The sequence below is a fragment of the Oncorhynchus tshawytscha genome, linkage group LG15 (assembly GCF_018296145.1).
Source record: "Oncorhynchus tshawytscha isolate Ot180627B linkage group LG15, Otsh_v2.0, whole genome shotgun sequence".
Lineage (NCBI taxonomy): Eukaryota > Metazoa > Chordata > Actinopteri > Salmoniformes > Salmonidae > Oncorhynchus > Oncorhynchus tshawytscha.
In genome coordinates this window covers 14867073-14889724 of record NC_056443.1, presented here as the reverse complement: position 1 = coordinate 14889724, position 22652 = coordinate 14867073, and the positions used below count along the sequence as shown (strand labels likewise).

At 41.7% G+C, this 22652-nt stretch overlaps 1 protein-coding gene across 1 annotated transcript in view; it reads right to left on the bottom strand.

Moving 5' to 3' along the window:
- The window catches only part of lgi2a (leucine-rich repeat LGI family, member 2a), a 37050-nt gene extending 15813 nt beyond the window's left edge, over nt 1-21237 (bottom strand). The window contains exons 1-4 of the mRNA XM_024373261.2: nt 20890-21237; nt 10969-11040; nt 1216-1287; nt 949-1020 (exon numbers count right to left, since the gene is read on the bottom strand). Of these exons, the coding sequence (XP_024229029.1) occupies nt 949-1020; nt 1216-1287; nt 10969-11040; nt 20890-21089 (416 nt within the window). The 5' untranslated portion in view covers nt 21090-21237. The remainder of the gene's footprint in view (nt 1-948; nt 1021-1215; nt 1288-10968; nt 11041-20889) is intronic.
- Nucleotides 21238-22652: the final 1415 nt, after the last annotated feature.

Below are 22652 nucleotides of genomic sequence, written 5' to 3'. Positions count from 1 at the left end.
TAGACCGGTAAATTGCCAACCCTGGCGATATGGTTAGAAAATAACAGCACCAGTATTAACAAGCCGAAATGGCCAACCTACTTGCATTTGACAATAGCACTGCCTTGTGACAAGCTAAAAGTAGAGCCTTGTAGACCTGGTAATTCCCTGGTAAGAAGACAATGTGGGCTAAAATACTACTGCATTATCCCCAAACATACATTTTCTTCACTGGAATTAAAGGAGAAGTTCAGGATTCAACAACTTGAAGTGAGATGGTTCCTCGCCCTTATTAAAGTAGTCTATGGGCCAGGAGATACTATAATCCATAGTTCAGTTTTCTTTAAACAACCACTATAAACGTCAGCTAATTTTAGCCACCGCTAGCTAACAATCAATGGAAGTGATTGTAAATGGCCTAATCACTTTTAAAGCTGCATTATGTAGAAATTGCTCTGCCATTAACTGGTTGCTAAAATTCTAAAATGTTCACCTAATTTCAGTTTTTGTGACAAAACAAGCAATGTATTTTGTAGAGAATCATTGTACCAACTATACCGTTGTGAAATATGTTTTCAATAACCAACAATATTGTAGAATCTGGTGAACAAAAAGAAACAAAAACAAATCTTAAGGAGGAAATAGAACACATACTGTATAACAGCACACAATAACACACACACGTATCATACTTACCTTCAATTAGAATGACAGATCTATAACTTCTATCTGAATTCTGTCAGGTCACGTAATGTCAAACCACAAGTAGTTGATTTCAGTTGATTTGACCATGATTTTTTGTGGTTGTTGATTGCTCCTATCACTTCCATTGCTTGTTAGCTAGTGGTGGGTAAAGTTAGCTGAAATTCGTAGTCTTGCCCATAGATTACTTTGAAAGTGAGGAACCATCTAACATCAAGTTGTTAAATCTAACTTCCTCTAATGATAATGATGATTATTTGAACTTACAGGTGAGTCAGGTCCCTGAGTCCTCTGAAGGAATATTTGGAGACAGTCTCTATCTTATTACTCTCAATGAACCTAAAGAACAAAGGTTATACAGCACTTCAAAAGACAAAATGGATTGTGTGATCACATGGGGCTAATGTATCGTATAATTAATCCTGACTATAATAAAAGGGATACAGTTACTCAGTATCTCATTTCTTGAACAACAAAATTAGCTTCAGTATATCATTATTTTAAAGATGAGTGAATGAAGGGAAAGGCACTTACAGGTACTCCAGGTGTGGAAGGCCAGAAAATGCATCGTCCCTTATTGTCATCACTGAATTTGAATTAAGAAGTCTATGATAAAAATAATAAATAGTTAGTTACTTTGAACACAAGTGAAAATATAGAAAGACATTGTAGTTTAAAAAGTAAATGTATAATTATGATTTATTATAATTCATTATATCATAACATTTAATGTCACACGTCATTGACAAACATTCACATGTAGAATCACTGATATTTTAAACATGATATATACTATACAACTAAAAGGTTAAATTCATTTCTAAGAATAGCAATCAAAAATTAAGTCAAAATTGTATCCTCAAATTATGGTCATCTCACTATAGTGATATCATAGTGTTACTCAGCGTGGGGATGTTTAGGTTTGAGGATAAATCTACCTCTGTCCTCCAGTATATCACTGACAATACATTATCTCCATGTTCCCTTTTTGTGACCTTGTAATCTGAGATGAGCTCAAAAGTACAGTTTTGCTATGATAAGCCTTTTTATAAACATGAGGGTCACAATCAATGTCATGCTTGCACTAAAATGTAAATTGCTGATGGACAACTGTACCTTACACTGGAACAAGGCATCTGTCCTTAAAATTGCCTACTGATTACAGACTGGTAGTGTGTCCATATTATGTATTCCTCACTTTCATAATAAGGATATACCCTGCTAACAATAATGAGCCGTTAGTATGTCCCCGGGACGTCATAAAATGGTCAGCAGGACATTCTGTCATTGTACCCTAGAGGTTTTGTCTAGTTCCCTGGGACATCCCCAAGGACATTCTTGGGATGTTATGGTCCCCTGGAGGTTTTGTATTTAACACAATTTGACATACATTGTGTATGTTTATTCATACAGCAATTATTATTGAACACATCCTCACCTGGGATTTGAACTCACAACCTCTAGGTTCACAACATTTCAATTTTTCTGCTACGCCACAATGTCTATATCAATGACTGATTACACCTGTAGGTAATGTTCCCTCTGAGTGCCACACAGAATAAATATCAGCCCACGCAGAGAAGCATGAGATTGAACTTCACTCAACTCTTTAGTTTTCCCCTTTAGTTAACACTATCAGTTAACACTATCAATGTCAATAGCTCTACTGTGTGAATTGTGCTCGAATCAACGCAATATAAAATTAAATTACATTTTATTAGTCACATGCTCCGCATACAACAACCTTACAGTGAAATGCTTACTTACGAGTCCCAAACCAAAAGTGCTGTTTAAAAAAAATAGAGATAGGAATAAGAGATAAAAGTAATAAGTAATTAAAGAGCAGCAGTAAAAAAATAACAATATATACAAGGGGGTGCCAGGACAGAGTCAATGTGTGGGGGCACCGGTTAGTTGAGGTACTATGTACATGTACATGTACATATAACGGTATATAGGTAGAGTTATGTATAGATGACAACAGAGAGTGGCAGTGGTGTGGAAAGGGGGAGGGGCAATGCAAATAGTCTGGGTAGCCATTTGACTAGATGTTCAGGAGCAGTATGGCTTGGGGGTAGAAGCTGTTTTAGAAGCCTCTTGGACCTAGACTTGGTGGTCCGGTACCGCTTGCCATGTGGTAGCAGAGAGAAGTCTATGATTAGGGTGGCTGGAGTCTTTGACAATTTTTAGGGCCTTCCTCTGGCACCACCTGGTATAGAGGTCCTGGATGGCAGGAAGCTTGGCCCCAGTGATGTACTGGGCCATTCACACTGCCCTCTGTTGTGCCTTGCGGTCAGAGGCCAAGCGTTTGCCATACCAGGCAGTGATACCAGGCAGTGATGCAACCAGTCAGGATGCTCTAGATGGTGCAGCTGGAGAACCTTTTGAGGATCTGAGGACCCATGCCAAATCTTTTCAGTCTCCTGAGGGGGAATAGGTTTTGTCGTGCCCGCTTCATGACTGTTTTGGTGTGCTTGGACCATGTTAGTTTGTTGGTGATGTGGACACCAAGGATCGTGAAGCTCTCAACCTTCTTCACTGCAGCCCTGTCGATGAGAATGGGGGCATGCTCTGTCCTCTTTTTCCTGTAGTCCTGTAGTCCACAGCAGTCCACAATCATGTCCTTTGTCTTGATCACATTGAGGGAGAGGTTGTTGTCCTGGCACCACACGGCCAGGTCTCTGACCTCCTCCCTATAGGCTGTCGCGTTGTTGTCGGTGACACTGTTGTGTCATCGGCAAACTTAATGATGGTGTTTGAGTCGTGCCTGGCCGTGCAGTCATGAGTGAACAGAGAGTACAGGAGGGAGCTGAGCATACACACCTGAGGGGCTCCTGTGTTGAGGATCAGCGTGGCGGATGTGTTGTTACCTGCCCTTACCACCTGGAGGTGGCCCGTCAGGAAGTCCAGGATCCAGTTGCAGAGGGATGTGTTTAGTCCCAGTGTCCATAACTTATTGATGAGCTTTGAGGGCACTATGGTGTTGAACCCTGAGCTGTAGTCAATGAATAGCATTCTCACATAAGTGTTACTTTTGTCCAGGTGGGAAAGGGCAGTGTGGAGTGCAATAGAGATTGCGTCATCTGTGGATCTGTTGGGGCGGTATGCAAATTGGGGTGGGTCTAGGGTTTTTGGGATGATGGTGTTGATGTGAGCCATGACCAGCCTTTCAAAGCACTTCATGGCTACAGATGTGAGTGCTACAGGTCAGTAGTCATTTAGGTAGGTTACCTTAGTGTTCTTGGGCACAGGCACTATGGTAGTCTGCTTAAAACATGTTGGTATTACAGACTCGGACAGGGAAAGGTTGAACATTTCAGTGAAGACACTTACTACTTGGTTAGCGCATGCTCGCAGTACACGTCCTGGTAATCCGTTTGGCCCTACGGCCTTGTAAATGTTGACCTGTCTAAAGGTCTTACTCACATCGGCTGCGGAGAGCGTGATCACACAGTCCTCAGGTACAGCTGGTGCTCTCATGCATGTTTCAGTATTATGTGCCTCGGAGCGAGCATAGAAGTAGCTCGTCTGGTAGGCTCGTGTCACTGGGTAGGTCTCGGCTGTGCTTCCCTTTGTAGTCTGTAATGGTTTGCAAGCCCTGCCACATCCGTCAAGTGTCAGAGCTGGTGTAGTTTGACTCGATCTTCGTCCTGTATTGACGCTTTGCCTGTTTGATGGTTCGTATTCAGCTAAGGTGTATGTAAACTTCCGACTTCCATTTGACCATTTGCTATGAGACTTGAAATTGAGCACAACTTTATTGGAGTCCACCTGTGGTAAATTCAATTGATTGGACATTATTTGGAAAGGCACACTCCTGTCTATATAAGGTCCCACAGTTGACAGTGCATGTCAGAGCAAAAACCAAGCCATGAGGTTGAAGGAATTGTCCGTAGAGCTCTGAGACAGGATTGTGTCAAGGTACATATCTGGGGAAGGGTAACAAAACATTTCTGCAGCATTGAAGGTCCCCAAGAACACAGAGGCCTCCATCATTATTAAATGGAAGAAGTTTGGAACCACCAAGACTCTTCCTAGAACTGGCCGACCCAGCCAAAATGAGCAATCGGTGGAGAAGGGCTTTGGTCCGGGAGAAAACGAAGAACCTGATGCTCACTCTTACAGAGTTCCTCTGTGGAGATGGGGGGAATCTTCCAGAAGGACAACCATCTCTGCAGCACCAAATAGGCCCTTATGGTAGAGTGGCTAGATGGAAGCCACTCCTCAGTAAAGGGCACATTAAAGCCCTTTTAGAGTTGGCCAAAAGGCACCTTTAGGACTCTCAGACCATGAGAAACAAGATTCTCTGGTCTGATGAAACCAAGATTGATCTCTTTGGCCTGAATGCTAAGCGTCACGTCTGAAGGAAACCAGGCATCATTCATCACCTGGCCAATACCATCCCTATGGTGAAGCATGATGGTGGCAGCATCATGCTGTGGGGATGTTTTTCAACGGCAAGGACTGGGACAATAGTCAGGATCAAGGGAAAGATGAACTGAGCAAAGTACAGAGAAATCCTTGATGAAAATCTGCTTCAGAGCTCTCAGAACCTCAGAATGGGGGCGAAGGTTCACCTTCCAACAAGACAATGATTCTAAGCACACAGCCAAGACAACGCAGGTTTTGGCTTCGGGACAAGTCTCTGAAGGTCCTTGAGTGGCCCAGCCAGAGCCCGGACTTAAACCTGATCAACATCTCTGGAGAGACCTGAAAATAGCTGTGCAGCTCCCCCCCCCCATCCCACTTCAAATCAAATCAAATGTTACTTGTCACATACACACGGTTAGCAGATGTGAATGCGAGTGCAGCGAAATGCAGCGAAATACAATTTCACATCAACTACCTTATACACACACCAGTGTAAAGGAATGAATAAGAATATGTACATAAAATATATTTGGATGAGCGATGGCATAGGCAAGATGCAGTAGATGGTATAGAGTACAGTATATACATATGAGATGAGCAGTGTAGGGTATGTAAGCATTATATAAAGTGACATAGTTTAAAGTGACTAGTGATACATGTATTGCATCCCATTTTTAATTATTAAAGTGGCTGGAAATAGAGTCAGTATGTTGGCAGCAGCCACTCAATGTAGGTGATGGCTGTTTAACAGTGTGATGGCCTTGATATAGAAGCTGTTTTTCAGTCTCTTGGTCCCAGCTTTGATGCACCTGTACTGACCTTGCCTTCTGGATGCTAACGGGGTGAACAAGCAGTGGCTCGGGTGGTTGTTGTCCTTGATGATCTTTTTGCCCTTCCTGTGATATCGGGTGGTGTAGGTGTCCTGGAGAGCAGGTAGTTTGCCCCCGGGGATGCGTTGTGCAGACCTCACTACCCTCTGGAGAGCCTTACAGTTGTGGGCTTAGCAGTTGACTTACCAGGCGGTGATACAGCCTGACAGGATGCTCTCGATTGTGCATCTGTAAAAGTTTGTGAGTGATTTTGGCGACAAGCCAAATTTTTTCAGCCTCCTGAGGTTGAAGAGGCGCTGTTGCGCCTACTTCACCACGCTGTCTGTGTGGGTGGACCATTCCAGTTTGTCCGTGATGTGTACGCGGAGGAAGTTAAAAGTTTCCACTTTATCCACTACTGTCCCGTCGATGTGGATAGGGGGTGCTCCCTCTGCTGAGCTTGAGAGGATCTGCAGAGAAGAGTGGGAGAAATTCCCCAAATACAGGTGTGCCAAGTGTATCGTAAAACCCAAGAAAAGTCAAAGCTGTAATTGCTGCCAAAGGTGCTTTGACAAAGTACTGAGTAAAGGGTCTGAATACTTATGTAAATGCGTTATTATTTTATTTTTTTATTTATAAACTTCAGAAAATCTGTTTTTGTTTTGTCATTATAGTGTATATTATAGTATTAGTGTTTTAATCTATTTTAGAATAAGGCTGTAACGTAACAAAATGTGGAAAAGGTGAAGCGGTCTGAATACTTTCTGAATGCACTGTATATGCAAATAGCCATTGCCATATATGGATCTGTGCCATTCACTTTGAACAGGACTGTGTTTACAGCATGAACGGTCACTTGTAGATGCGCTTGTTTTGAGATCAAAACAATTGTCACTTGTGCACGTGTTGTCACTTGTGCACATTTGTTCATATTCTTTGCTAGTTAGTGATTCATTAGCACAGTTATAGCTCATTTCTAGTAGTGGTTGCTTCCTACAAGAGCACAAAATGTGTGCATTTCTAGATATCTTTGAAAAGCGAGTAAGGTAAAGAGCTTTTCTTTATGTCTTAAAGGGGCAATGTTGTATTTTGAGACAGCCTTGAATACTCTAAGTAGCCAGTAGGCAGAGGGTAGCATAATTTGTCTGATTCTCTGTAATAATGGTATGGGAATAATAATGAACTGTATTTTGTAAAGTGGTTTCTTGCATCAAACACAACCTTTTCAGTCATCTTCTTGTCTGAAAGACAAGTGGATAAACAGGTTAATGTCAAGTCCTGCATGTTTTTTTTCTAAAGTTTCATGGAATGTAGACTTACATTGAACACCACACATTTGCTGCTATTGTAGGTTGAATGATCTAACAGCTATTTTCATGTTAAAATGTAATGGGATGCATTTTTCTCCATTGTTTTTGACGGTAGGCCACTCTGGCAGGCCTACATTATGATCAAATAGCCACAGTAGCCTCCTTGGCCACTGTTGAAATTGTAACTTAAAGCGGGTACAGTACTCACAGTGAACGCGCTGGAAGTTGCACAGAATTTCCACAATGTTCAAGTTTGCGCTCAGCAGAACTGGCATTTTCTCAGTGCCCCAAAAATGCACATTGCCTGTAGGCCTATTCCTACACTTTTCACTTCAAATTAAATCTCAGCTCAGTTACAAATACACTCAACAGCCTCCCGAGTGGCGCAGCAGTCTAAGGCACTGCATCACAGTGTTGCGATGTCATTACAACCTGGGGTTCGATCCCACAACAGGCCGTGACCGGGAGTTCAACAAGGCGGTGCAAAATTTGCCCAGCGTTGTCAGGGTTTTGCCGGGGGGGCATTACTTGGCTCATCTCGCTCTAGCAACTCCTTGTGGCGGGACAGGCACCTAGCAGGCTGACTTCGGTAGTCAGTTGAACAGTGTTTCAGCCGACAAATTGTTGCAGCTGGCTTCTTGGTTAAGCGAGCACATGTTTCGGAGGATTCATGACTTGACCTTCGCCTCTCACGAGCCCATTGGGTGATGAGAGAACATGGCAATTGGGGAGAACAAGGGGGTAAAAAAATAATAAATAACACTCAACAAAATCCATTATATTTATCATAGTGATTCAGGAGTAACATTAAAACAGAATAATATGCCCCACCAACATTAGACAACTATACTAAAAAAACAACCTCAAATAAATGAAATTAATGAAAGAATAGTCAGATTAACTGATTATTAAAATAGCAGTGTAGATGGCACTATAGGTAATACATGTGTAGGGGACTTCTGAAATTCTACAAACTGTGGCACAGCAGAAAGAAAAAGCATACTCCAAATCCAGAGGTTGTGAATTCAAAGCACAGGTAAGGTCATATTGGAAAGTCAGTCGTAAATGATCATGTCAAATGCAATAACATTGTCATTGTTTAAATAATTTACACTATTTTAGCTGAATAGCATACCACTTACCTTAAAACCCTAATACATTTTTCATTACTTCATTTACACTACATGACCAAAGTATGTGGACAACTGCTTGTCGAACACCTCATACTAAAATCATGGGCGTTAATATGGAGTTGGTCTGTCCCCTCGCCCATACCCGGGCACGAACCAGGGACCCTCTGCACACATCAACAACAGTCACCCTCAAAGCATTGTTTCCCATCGCTCCACAAAAGCCACGGACCTTGCAGAGCAAGGGGAACCACTACTTCAAGGTCTCAGAGCAAGTGATGTCACCAATTGAAACGCTATTTATAGTGCGCACCACCGCTAACTAGCTAGCCGTTTCACATCCGTAAACACTGGCTCGCAGTCGGCATCCCAATTCATCCCAAAGGTGTTCGATAGAGTTGAGTTCAGGGCTCTGTGAAGGCCAGTCAAGTTCTTCCACACTGATCTCGAAAAACCAATTCTGTATGGACCTCATTTTGTGCACGGGGGCATTGTCATGCTGAAACAGGAAAGGGCCTTCCCAAAACTTTTGCCACAAAGTTGGAAGCACAGAATCGTCTAGAATGTCATTGTATGCTGTAGCGTTAAGATTTCCCTTCACTGGAATTAAGGGGCCTAGCCTGAACCATGAAAAACAGCCCCAGACCATTATTCCTCCTCCACCAAACTTTACATTTGACACTCTGCATTTGGGCAGGTAGCGTTCTTCTGGCATCCGCCAAACCCAGATTTGTCCGTCAAACTTCCAGATGGTGAAGTGTGATTCATCACTACAAAGAACACATTTCACTGCTCCAGAATCCAATGGCGGAAAGCTTTACACCACTCCAGCAGATGCTTGACATTGTGCATGGTGATCTAAGGCTTGTGTGTGTGTGGCTGCTCGGCCGAAGCTCCCGACGACCAGTTCTTCCAGGGACAGTTTGTAACTCTGTAGAGTGTGTTGCAAAGGGTGTTGCAAAGGGTGTGGCTGAAATAGCCGAATCCACTAATTTCAAGGTGTGTCCACATACTTCTGTATATATAGTGTATCATGGTTTGGGACACCTAGGACAATCAGGGGAGCTTCAGGGGACCATGACACAACGTACCAAGAACGTCTTAAAAATGTCTTCAGGGTGTCCCTGGGACAAACCGGGAATTAAACAAAATGACACAACTTCCCAAGAAAGATCAAAAAATGTTCTCGGGGACATCCCCGGGACAAACCAGGAACAAGACAAAACCTACAGGGAACAAAGACACGTCTCAAGAAAATTCCTAGAGAACGTTCCCTTGGAACCATCACGCAATGTCTAAGGACTAGTAAAATGAACATCCTGAGAATGTCCTAAAAACGTCCTGATATGGTCCTCAGTGACATCCTAGGAACTTATAGGGGACTAGACAAAGGTCCCCCAGAGAACATTGCCTTTGGACCATCACACAATGTTCGAAACTCTTAAGGGACCTAATGGGAATGTCACCGAATGTGCTCAGGACATCCCCTGTTTGCTAGGTATGCTCATCATCAAATTCAGTACTGAGCACTCCACTAAGCCTACATTCTCTACATGCTCAAATAGACAAGTCAAATGTTAAGGTAATTAAAAAACACACAAAAACTATATGAATATCAAGTCATATGTAAGGTAGAATGTGGTAAGAACAACAGTCATGTCTTGGCTTTGGCTAAATAGATATGCGTCGTTCCATAAATAGAGTGCTTTTTGGGTAGTGTAATTCTGTCAAAAATAACTATTTTATGGTTAAAATAACTATTTTTTTTTACAAAATGTTTATATTCTGTCATAAGTACACATGTTCAACTTGATAAAAATCATGTTTTACCATCTCAAGAGATCAAGTTAAGAAAAATGCCAATTAAAGTAACAGGGTTGACAATTTCATCTTAAAATCAGCTATAACTCCCCTTGTGACAGGGGGAATGGAAGCATGTTGTGTGCAATTAAATGCAAACTTAACAAAACATTTGAACTTGTTAAAACATGTGTAGCCCATCTATCTTTGAGTAACATCTATTATGCTCAACGTACTTAGTTTTCTACCACAAAACACCATAAAATAGCTAAAAAGAGTATCACCTGCTTTTACACTATGATTTGACTACTAGATGTTACATGTTTTCTTTTAATAAAAAAAATGTATAGTTTTACTATATTAAAAAAGAGTTCAGTTCACGTTACAGGGTTGAGCTTAAAATGAGGGACAAACTTAAATGAATCACTAAATCGCATGAAATAAATAGTTATCTTCAGAAATGTCAAAGCAACAAAGATTCTCCTGCTCCCGCAAAACACATACACACACACAACCAGACATTAATTTATTAAGCTTGTGTCAGGTTCAGAACATTTCCTAGGATTTTATACCTGCAGCAACACTAGCAGGGGCTTAACTATGATGTGAATACATGTAACTACTGTCGCAAACTTAAATATAATAATAATATATGCCATTTAGCAGACGCTTTTATCCAAAGTGACTTACTGTCATCAATTTTCAAACATCATTTTTTTTTAAGAACGACACTTTTTATGACCATCTGTTGTTGAGTTCAACTTAATTTCCCAACTGGTTAAACCCCTACCCATTCCCATGGACACACATACTGGTAGTCATGTCTCGTTTGCATATTCATGTATAGTACAAGTGTCATTGACTCACAGAAGTTGGAGAGATGGCATGTGAGCAAACATGGTCTCCTTGATCTCGGAGAAGGACCCGTTGACAATGCTCCTGAAAGATAGTAAGATTATGGAGTAAGCACAGAGCAAATTAAAAGTAGAAAAGATTACGTTTAGGGGACCGAGTCGCACAGCGATCTAAGGCATTGCAGTGCTAGAGGCAACACTACTAAACCGGGTTCGATCCCGGGCTGTATCACAACCGGCCGTGATCAAGGAGTCCCATTGGGCGGCACACAATTGGCCCAGCGTCGTCCGGGTTAAGGGAGGGTTTGGCTGGGGTAGGCCGTCATTGAAAGTAAGAATTTTTTCTTAACTTAAATAAAAGTAAAAAATATATATATTTATATAAATATATATATATAGAAAAAAGGTACAGTTTCAAAGGAGGAGGCAGGCCAGAGGAGGCAGACCAGTTGTAGCAGTCCAATGATCAGTGGACAGATTTGTTTTTCTTTTTTTACAGTGCAGGAGAGTAGTGGCAAACTGTACACTATGTACATGCAATTGAAGTCGGAAGTTTACATACACCTTATCCAAATGCATTTAAACTCAGTTTTTCACAATTCCTGACATTTAATCCTAGTAAAAATGCTCTGTTTTGTGTCAGTTAGGATCACCACTTTATTTTAAGAATGTGAAATGTCAGAACAATACTAGAGAGAGATTAATTTCAGCTTTTATTTCTTTCACCACATTCCCAGTGGGTCAGATGTTTACATACACTCAATTAGTATTTGATAGCATTGCCCTTAAATTGTTTAACTTGGGTCAAACGTTTTGGGTAGACTTCCACAAGCTTCCCACTATAAATTGGGTGAATCCCATTCCTCCTGACAGAGCTGGTGTAACTGAGTCAATTTTGTAGGCCTCTTTGCTCACACACGCTCTTTATGTTCTGTCCACACATTTTCTATAGGATTGAGGTCAATGCTTTGTGATGGCCACTCCAATACCTTGACTTTGTTGTCCTTAAACCATTTTTTCACAACTTTGGAAGTATGCTTGGTGGTCATTGTCCATTTGGAAAACCCATTTGCGACCAATCTTTAACTTCCTGACTGATGTCTTGAGATGTTGCTTCAATATATCCACGTAATTTCCCTTCCTCATGATGCCATCTATTTTGTGAAGTGCACCAGTCCCTCCTGCAGCAAAGCACCCCCACAACATGATGCTGCCAGCCCCGTTGGTTGGGATGGTGTTCTTCGGCTTGCAAGCCTCCCTTTTTTCCTCTAAACATAACAATGGTCATTATGGCCAAACAGTTCTATTTTTGTTTCATCAGACCAGAGGACATTTCTCCAAAAAGTACAATCTTTGTCCCCATGTGCAGTTGCAAACCGTAGTCTGGCTTTTTATGGCGGTTTTGGGGCAGTGGCTTCTACCTTGCTGAGCGGTCTTTCAGGTTATGTCAATATAGGACTCGTTTTATTGTGGATATAGAAACTTTTGTACCTGTTTCCTCCAGCATCTTCACGAGGTGCTTTGCTGTTGTTCTGGGATTGATTTGCACTTTTCGCACCATAGTATGTTCATCTCTAGGAGTCAGAGCGCGTCTTCATCCTGAGCGGTATGACGGCTGCGTGGTCCCATGGTGTTTATACTTGCATACTATTGTTTGTACAGATGAACGTGGTACCTTCAGGTGTTTGGAAATTGCTCTCAAGGATGAACCAGACTTGTGGAGGTCTACAATTATTTTTCTGAGGTCTTGGCTTATTTCTTTTGATTTGCCCATGATGTCAAGCAAAGAGGCACTGAGTTTGAAGGTAGGCCTTGAAATACAGACACAGGTACACCCCCAATTGACTCAAAATTATGTTATTTAGCCTATCAGAAGCTTCTAAAGCCATGAAGTTAAAGGCACAGGCAACTTAGTGTATGTAAACTTCTGATTGAACCATTTTATGTGGCAAAAGTACGTTGATTGGTTAAAATTGAGAGCCCTGTTTTTGTAGTGTGGTTATCTAACGGTAATATTGGGATGATTTGACTGTTTTATGTTGTAATAAGACTAGTGCGTGATTGGTCAAATTTGCAAGCCCCGCATAATATGCTGCAAATTGTTGCTAAATCCTGAAGGAACTGACTATTCATGGGTTTCACAGAATCTGTGAACAGTACAGAAGTGTGCAACTTTAGGCTACTGCATTCTCAGTTGGCGCTAACAACGATTTCACACACATGGCACTTTTGGAGTGAAGATTACGCTGCTTTGTGAGTGTGTTGTTGGGAACAGAAGATTGATTGGCTGTGGGATACAGTATGAGGAAAAATTGTATTGGGTGCACTGTTTTTTAAGATTTGGTTCTGGGTTGCCGAGATTAGGTCTCACTGTCTCAGGCAAGGTTACTTAACACGTTACAATGGCATAAATTGCTTATGTCCTATCCAGACCTAGCTTTAACTTGTATTTTAAATCTTTCAATACTTTGAGCGTTTGCATGAGACTGGAGTGCTAGATGGACAGGGACTTTTGGGACTATTCCATTGATTTCCATTGTGGCAGGCAAGAATAATACTATTTACACCCAGGTCTGGTTGCATCCCCTACTGCCATTTAGACCTTGAACTCTGAGGCTGACCTTGTGCTACTCCTAGCTTATTGGGTGAAATGTCCATTGTACAATGAATAAATAAAGATCTAATTGAGGGTACAGGTATTTTAAAAACTGTTGAATAAATACAATACCAGTCAAAAGTTTGGACACACCTACTCATTCAAGGGTTTTTCTTTATTTTCTATTATTTTCTACATTGTAGAATAATAGTGAAGACATCAAACTATAAAATAACACATGGAACCATGTAGTAACCAAAAAAAGTGTTAAACAAGTCAAAATATATTGTATATTTTAGATTTTTCAAAGTAGCTACCCTTTGCCTTGATGACACCTTTGCATACTCTTGGCATTAGTGGGACTATCATTTGTTTTTCAACAGGACGATGACCCAACACACCTCCAGGCTGTGTAAGGGCTATTTGACCAAGAAGGAGAGTGATGGAGTGCTGCATCAGATGACCTGGCCTCCACAATCACCCGACCTCAACCCAATTGAGATGGTTTGGGATGAGTTGGACTGTAGAGTGAAGGGAAAGCAGCCATCAAGTTCTCAGCATACATGGGAACTCCTGTCTTTGTCCATACAGCCAGCTGGGTTCTCAGTATATCTCGCAGACAGGAATAAAGAACTCTCCGGGAAGAAGAAAGGCGAGGGTGCATGATTAACCATTGTGATAACACACAGAAACGTAAGTCCTTTTGTTCACCTAACTTACAATACCTCAATCAAATTCTGACTGTATTACCTCCCAAAATAATTATCTTTGGTTATAGTCACAGCCATGTATATTCCCCCTCAAGCCGATACCACAACGGCCCTTAAAGAACTTCACTGGACTTTACGCAATCTGGAAACCACATATGCTGAGGCCGCATTTATTGTAGCTGGGGATATTAATAAAGCAAATTTGAGGAAAAAGCTACCGAAGTTCTATCAACACATTGACTGTAGCACTCGACACTGCTACTCCAACTTCTGGGATGCCTACAAGGCCCTTCCCCCCATCCCTTCTGCAAATCTGATCACGACTCCATTTTGCTCCTCCCATTCTATAGGCAGAAACTCAAACAGGAAGCACCTGTGCTAAGTACTATTCAAAGCTGGTCTGACCAATCAGAATCCACCCGTCAAGATTGTTTTGATCAAGCGGACTGAGACATGTTCCAGGTAGCCTCTGAGAATAACATTGACAAATACACGGATACTGTGACTGAGTTTATCAGGAAGTTAATAGGAGATGTTATACCCAGTGTGACTATTAAGCAACCCCAATCAGAAACAGTGGATAGATGTCAGCATTCGCACAAAACTGAAAGCGTGAACCACTGTATTTAACCATGGCAAGTTGACTGGGAATATGACTGAATACAAACAGTGTAGTTATTCCCTCCACAAGGCAATCAAACAGGCAAAACGTCAGTATAGAGACAAAGTGGAGTTGCAGTTCAACGGTTTGAGACACAACACGTATGTGGCAGGGTCTACAGACAATCACAGAAAGGGGTAACCAGCCATGTCACAGACACTGACGTCTTGCTCCCGGACAAGCTAAACACCTTCTTCGCCTGCTTCAAGGATAACACATTGCCACCGACGCGGCCCGCTACCAAGGACTTTGGGCTCTCCTTCTCCGTGGTTGAGGTGAGAAAGACATTTAAGCGTGTTAACACTCGCATGGCTGCCGGCCCAGACGGCATCCCTAGCCGCGTCCTCAGAGCATGTGCAGACCAGCTGGCTGGATTGTTTACGGACATATTCAATCTCTCCCTATCCCAGTCTGCTGTGCCCACTTGCTTCACAACAATACAGACAAGACACACAACCTAAAAGTAAAGAATGGAATTAAGGAATATATAAATATTAGGATGAGCATTGTCAGAGTGGCATAGACAAAAATACAGTAGAATAGAATACAGTATATACAGTGGGGCAAAAAAGTATTTAGTCAGCCACCAATTGTGCAAGTTCTCCCACTTAAAAAGATGAGAGAGGCCTGTAATTTTCATCATAGGTACACTTCAACTATGACAGACAACATGAGAAAAAACATCCAGAAAATCACATTGTAGGATTTTTTATGAATTTATTTGCAAATGATGGTGGAAAATAAGTATTTGGTCAATAACAAAAGTTTATCTCAATACTTTGTTATATACGTCTTCACAAGGTTTTCACACACTGTTGCTGGTATTTTGGCCCATTCCTCCATGCAGATCTCCTCTAAAGCAGTGATGCTTTGGGGCTGTTGCTGGGCAAAACAGACTTTCAACTCCCTCCAAAGATTTTCTATGGGGTTGAGATCTGGAGACTGGCTAGGCCACTCCAGGACCTTGAAATGCTTCTTACAAAGCCACTCCTTTGTTGCCCGGGCATGTGTTTGGGATCATCGTCATGCTGAAAGACCTAGCCACGTTTCATCTTCAATACCCTTGGAAGGAGGTTTTCACTCAAAATCTCACGATACATGGCCCCATTCATTCTTTCCTTTACACGGATCAGTCGTCCTGGTCCCTTTGCAGAAAAACAGCCCCAAAGCATGATGTTTCCACCCCCATGCTTCACAGGAGGTACGGTGTTATTTGGATGCAACTCAGCATTCTTTGTCCTCCAAACACAACGAGTTGAGTTTTTACCAAAAAGTTATATTTTGGTTTCATCTGACCATATGACATTCTCCCAATCTTCTGGATCATCCAAATGCTCTCCAGCGAACTTCAGACGGGCCTGGACATGTACTGGCTTAAGCAGGGGGACACGTCTAGCACTGCAGGATTTGAGTCCCTGGCGACGTAGTGTGTTACTGATGGTAGGCTTTGTTACTTTGGTCCCAGCTCTCTGCAGGTCATTCACTAGGTCCCCCCGTGTGGTTCTGGGATTTTTGCTCACCGTTCTTGTGATCATTTTTACCCCACGGGGTGAGATCTTGCGTGGAGCCCCAGATCGAGGGAGATTATCAGTGGTCTTGTATGGCTTCCATTTCCTAATAATTGCTCCCATAGTTGATTTCTTCAAACCAAGCTGCTTACCTATTGCAGATTCAGTCTTCCCAGCCTGGTGCAGGTCTACAATGTTGTTTCTGGTGTCCTTTGACAGCTCTTTGGTCTTGGCCATAGTGGAATTTGGAGTGTGACTGTTTGAGGTTGTGGACAGGTGTCTTTTATACTGATAACAAGTTCAAACAGGTGCCATTAATACAGGTAACGAGTGGAGGACAGAGAAGCCTCTTAAAGAAGAAGTGTTACAGGTCTGTGAGAGCCATAAATCTTGCTTGTTTGTAGGTGACCAAATACTTATTTTCCACCATAATTTGCAAATAAATTCATTAAAAATCCTACAATGTGATTTTCTGGATTTTTTTCCCCTCATTTTGCCTGTCATATTTGAAGTGTACCTATGATGAAAATTACAGACCTCTCTCATCTTTTTAAGTGGGAGAACTTGCACAATTGGTGGCTGACTAAATACTTTTTTGCCCCACTGTACATATGAGATGAGTAAAGCAGAAATATGTAACCATTATTAAAGTGGCCAGTGATTTCAAGTCTATGTATATGGGGCAGCAGCCTCTAAGGTTCAGGGTTACGTAACTGGGTGGAAGCCGCCTAGTGGTGGCTATTTAACAGTGGCCTTGAGATAGAAGCTGTTTTTCAGTCTCTCTGTCCCAGCTTTATGCACCTGTACTGACCTCGCCTTCTGGATGATAGCAGGGTGAACAGGCAGTGGCTTGGGTGGTTGTTGACCTTGATGATCTTTTTTGCCTTCCTGTGACATCGGGTGCTGTAGGTGTCCTGGCGCGTGGGTAATTTGCCCCCGGTGATGTGTTGCGAAGACCACACCACCCTCTGGTGATACAGCCCGACAAAATGCTCTCAATTGTGCATCTGTAAAAGATTGTGAGGGTTTTAGGTGCCAAGACAAATTTCTTCTGCCTCCTGAGGTTGAAGAGGCGCTGTTGCGCCTTCACCGCTCTGTCTGTGTGGGTGGATCATTTCAGATCGTCAGTGATGTGTACGCCGAGGAACTTGAAGTTTTCCACCTGCTCCATCCCGTTGATGTGGATAGGAGCGTGTTCCCTCTGCTGTTTCCTGAAATCCACGATAATCTCCTTTTGTTTTGTTGACGTTGAGTAAGAGGTTATTTTCCTGACACCACACTCCGAGTGCAATCACCTCCTCTCTGTAGGCTGTCTCGTCATTGTTGGTAATCAGGCCTACTACTGTTGTATCGTCTGCAAACTTGATGATTGAGTTGGAGGTGTAATTGGCCATGCAGTCATGGGTGAACAGGGAGTACAGGAGGGGGCTGAGCATGCACCCTTGTGGGGCCCCAGTGTTGAGGATCGCAAAGGGGAGATGTATCCTACCTTCACCACCTGGAGGTAGCCCGTCAGGAAGTCCAGGACCCAATTGCACAGGTTGGGGTTGAGACCCAGGGCCTCAAGCTTAATGATGAGCTTGGAGGGTACTATGATCTTGAATGCCACACTGTAGTCAATGAACAGCATTCTTACATAGGTATTCCTCTGGTCCAGATGGGATAGGGCAGTGTGCAGTGTGATGGTGATCGCATCATCTGTGGACATATTGGGGCAGTATGCAAATTGAAGTGGGTGTAGGGTGGCAGGTACAGGAACAATGGTGGACATCAGACTTTTAAATAGCCATCACTAGGCGGCTTCCACCCTGTTTCGTAACCCTGAACCTTAGAGGCCACTGCCCCATAGACTTGAAATCACTGGCCACTTTAATAATGGAACACTAGTCACTTTAATAATGGTTACATATTTTTGCTTTACTCATCTTATATACTGTATTCTATTCTATTGTATTTTAGTCTATGCCACTCTGACAATGCTCATCCTAATATGTATATATTCCTTAATTCCATTCTTTTACTATTAGGTTGTGTGCCTTGTCTGTATTGTTGTGAATTTTAAGATATTACTGCACTGTTGTATCTAGAAACACAAGCATTTCGCTACACCCGCAATAACATCTGCATGTGACAAATAAATCAAATTTGATTTGAGCTGTAATCATTGCCAAAGGTAATTCTAAGATGTATTGAGTCTGGGGTGTGAATACATATGTAATTTAGATATTTCTATATTTCACTTTCAATAAATGTGCTAACATTTCTAAAAACATGTTTTCACTTTGTCCACAAAATGTGGAACAAGTCAAGGGGTGTGGCTACTTTCTGAAGGCACTGTTTATTTAAATCCATCAGTTTCCTTTTTGTATTGACAAAAAAAAATGGAGCCCTGAAATTAATATTCTTGCCTGCCTCTCTTTTTTGATTATTGACCTGTAGAACATTCCCCATTACTTAAGAGACAAGTCAGTTAATTAAGAGCAAATTATTATTTACAATGAAGGCCTAATCCTGACGACAGTGACCCAATTGTGCGCTGCCCTATGTGATTCCCAATCACAGCCGATTGTGATACAGCCTAGAATCGAACCAGGGTCTGTAGTGACCCCTCTAGCACTAATATGAAATGCATTAGACCGCTGCGCCACTCGGGAACCCTCGGGAGTGGTTACTGATACAGAGTTTTGCCGCAAAATACGGATATTGCTGTGCATGTGCAGGATATTTTTTGTGCTCACTCCGGTGATTACTTAGCTGCTGTGCTGAGTGTCCTGGCGCCACTCACCCCTCCTTGATCGTCTTTGTCTGGTCACTGGGGTAGTTTACACATTTCATGTTGTACACAACACTGTTCAAACTATTGTAATTCCATTCCTCAGTAGGCATAAACGCGATTTCATGTTTTTTTTTTCAGGAGGGGATTAGGCTACATGCAGCTATTTAAATGTTTTACACAAAATACAATATCGACATGTTGGTCCAAAATGTGTTGTTAGTATTGCAAGGATACTGTACATACGACACAAACAGGCCGGCTAGCGGTTCCATGGTCTTCTTAGCTGCTGACATGCATTCAGCTATTTATTATCGACACGATATCAGTATATATGGCATACCTATGGCACCGGGCGATGCAAAACGAACTCGCCCAATGTCCGATAATTTTTTTTACCGGTCCTTATACACTTTTTTCAGGAACCATGATATGGCAGCAACTATAAAGATTAGTCTACATAATCATACAAAATGTGTCCAAAGTGTAAGGACTGCGTCCTGCTTGTGCATCTGCAATATCCGTTACAACAGACAGAGAAGGTTGATAATATATATGTTTTGGAATGTTCGTTCAAATCGCTGCAGGGTTTTTATTTCAGATATTCAGAAAAATATGAGGCAAAAACAAAGGCAACATCATGGCTCAGAAGAGCGAAACGTGAAGGAAGGGGAGTATGAGCAGGAGCTAAATTAGAAAAAACGTAAAATAACACATGCGCAGAACGTGATTCCGATCCTCAGATTTAAAAAAGAGCTTTCCGGACGCAAAAACACCATATCCGTAGCCATGGCCTAATTTTGATCCGTATGAAGAGGTATTTTGATTAGTATAGTTAATGACATTCATTATTGTTGTATTTCCCCACAAACCTCAGATTAGACTCAGATTAGTAAATGGGGGCTAGTTGTAAACAGGGTTAGTTGTAAACGCAGGTTACCAAAAATCATATCATATATTATGGTATTTAGACATATTTACATAATTGTATAAAATGTCACGTCTTTACATCAACTAGAAATAGGATAAAAATATATATATTAAGTCTAATTCATACATTTGAATGCTAATAAATTCTGGCTACACCATTTCTGGTCAATATGGCATTCTTAAACTGTAAAAAACATTTGTCCATTTAGTGTATTTTTATCTTAATATCAGTTTCAAATCATAACATTTTTCTATAACCCCTAATTTCTACAATTGAAGACAGTGTTACATTTAACCCAGTCTGTGGGGTTAAATGTAACATTTCACCTCCACCACCTTCGGTTTAAATTGTACATGACTGGTATGTCCTAGAAACGTAGTGACAGTGGGCAATGGTAGCTGAGACATGTAGCCTATGTTTGTATAAAAATATTATTCATCTCACTCAGTTTTTTCAGAAATAAACCAAAGTGTTAGCCCCGGTCTCCCCTATGTCATTGCATATATATATATATATGATTATATATATGATGATTATGAGTGATTATATATATATATATATATATATTATAACGATATATATATATATATATTATAACGAGCTTGTGCAAGTGTCACCACAAACGTCTCTTAGCCTATACAATATGAGATATGTAGGCCTACTATAACTCGTTCGTTCATATGTCATAACTTGCATTAGCGGCAAAGACAATTATTGTAGCCTAGACTAAATCGAGTATGACGGAAGTTACTTACAGTGAATTAATGTCGTTCGGGATGATCCTTGGGACATAGGAAGATCCAAAACAAATGATGGACTCCTTGGAACAGCTGCATGCTGAAGGACATCTGGAAACCCTTTTTAAAGAAATCGGCGTAGCTATGTACAAGCACACAACTGAAAATAATACGCAGTTTTTAACTATTGACAGCATATTTTTTTGTCGGACTTGCATGTGTGAGATAGCAATAAACGCCGGGCAGATTGCAAAGCTTCCTTCCACCCTGCGACATGAAATGCTGCACTGAACCCCTTACATCAGCAATTCAGCTGCAGCTCCCTTCGCGCAATTTAATTATTTATTATACCCAGTACTCTGTTGATAGTTTGGTTAAAGAGCGGACTTTCGAGTGTGTCCACAGCGGACTTTCGAGTGTAGCCGCATAGGTTTAGGGTGCGCTTGTTTATAAACTTCAATGAATACCAGTTTGATTTTTGTAGGCTAATTGCAATTATGTGAAAATACTTATTTTCTGGACATTGAATTACAATTTAAAAGAGAAAATGGAGCCAACTGAAGATTGCTGTGTGGAATGTGTATTATTGCTCCCATCTGTCACATGCACTTATGTTTGCTTTTTCAAAAGCTGACCAAGAGAAAAAAAACAATGGAACACTTCAACATTCTCAGTAAAGGTTACAGAAACGTTTTTGTCTTTCTATGACTGTGATATGTGTTTGTTTATATACCTTAATTGAATGCACTGACTGTAGATCTCTAAATGATCAAAATGTAAATGTAAAAATTGCCTGGTTCTAATGAGCCCCGCTCCAAACATGACCACGTTTGGTTGTTCTGGACCGGACCAAATCTGAACCGATCATAGACATCTACATTTCACAAGTTGTCTCGGGATGGTAAGTTGGTGGTTGAAGATGTCCCTCTAGTGGTGTGGGGGCTGTGCTTTGGCAAAGTGGGTGGGGTTATATCCTTCCTGTTTGGTCCTGTCTGGGGGTGTCCTCGGATGGGGCCACAGTGTCTCCTGACCCCTCCTGTCTCAGCCTCCAGTATTTATGCTGCAGTAGTTTATGTGTCGGGGGGCTGGGGTCAGTTTGTTATCTGGAGTACTTCTCCTGTCCTATTCGGTGTCCTGTGTGAATTTAAGTGTGCTCTCTCTAATTCTCTCTTTCTTTCTCTCTCTCGGAGGACCTGAGCCCTAGGACCATGCCCCAGGACTACCTGACATGATGACTCCTTGCTGTCCCCAGTCCACCTGACCGTGCTACTGCTCCAGTTTCAACTGTTCTGCCCTATTATTATTCGACCATGCTGGTCATTTATGAACATTTGAACATCTTGGTCATGTTCTGTTATAATCTCCACCCGGCACAGCCAGAAGAGGACTGGCCACCCCACATAGCCTGGTTCCTCTCTAGGTTTCTTCCTAGGTTTTGGCCTTTCTAGGGAGTTTTTCCTAGCCACCATGCTTCTACACCTGCATTGCTTGCTGTTTGGGGTTTTAGGCTGGGTTTCTGTACAGCACTTTGAGATATCAGCTGATGTACGAAGGGCTATAAAAATCCATTTGATTTGATTTGACAGTACAGCACAGTACAGTGATTAGAGTGCAGTGCAGCACAGCAGTGTTTAGTTCAATAGAGTGGAGTACAGTAGACTACAGTTAAGTACAGTATAGTATAGCAGAGTACAGTACATTATACTTCACTCTACTGGAACTCTCAGGTGTGCCGCGAAATATTACCTAATCTTGATAATTTTTTGGAACACACTTATAAA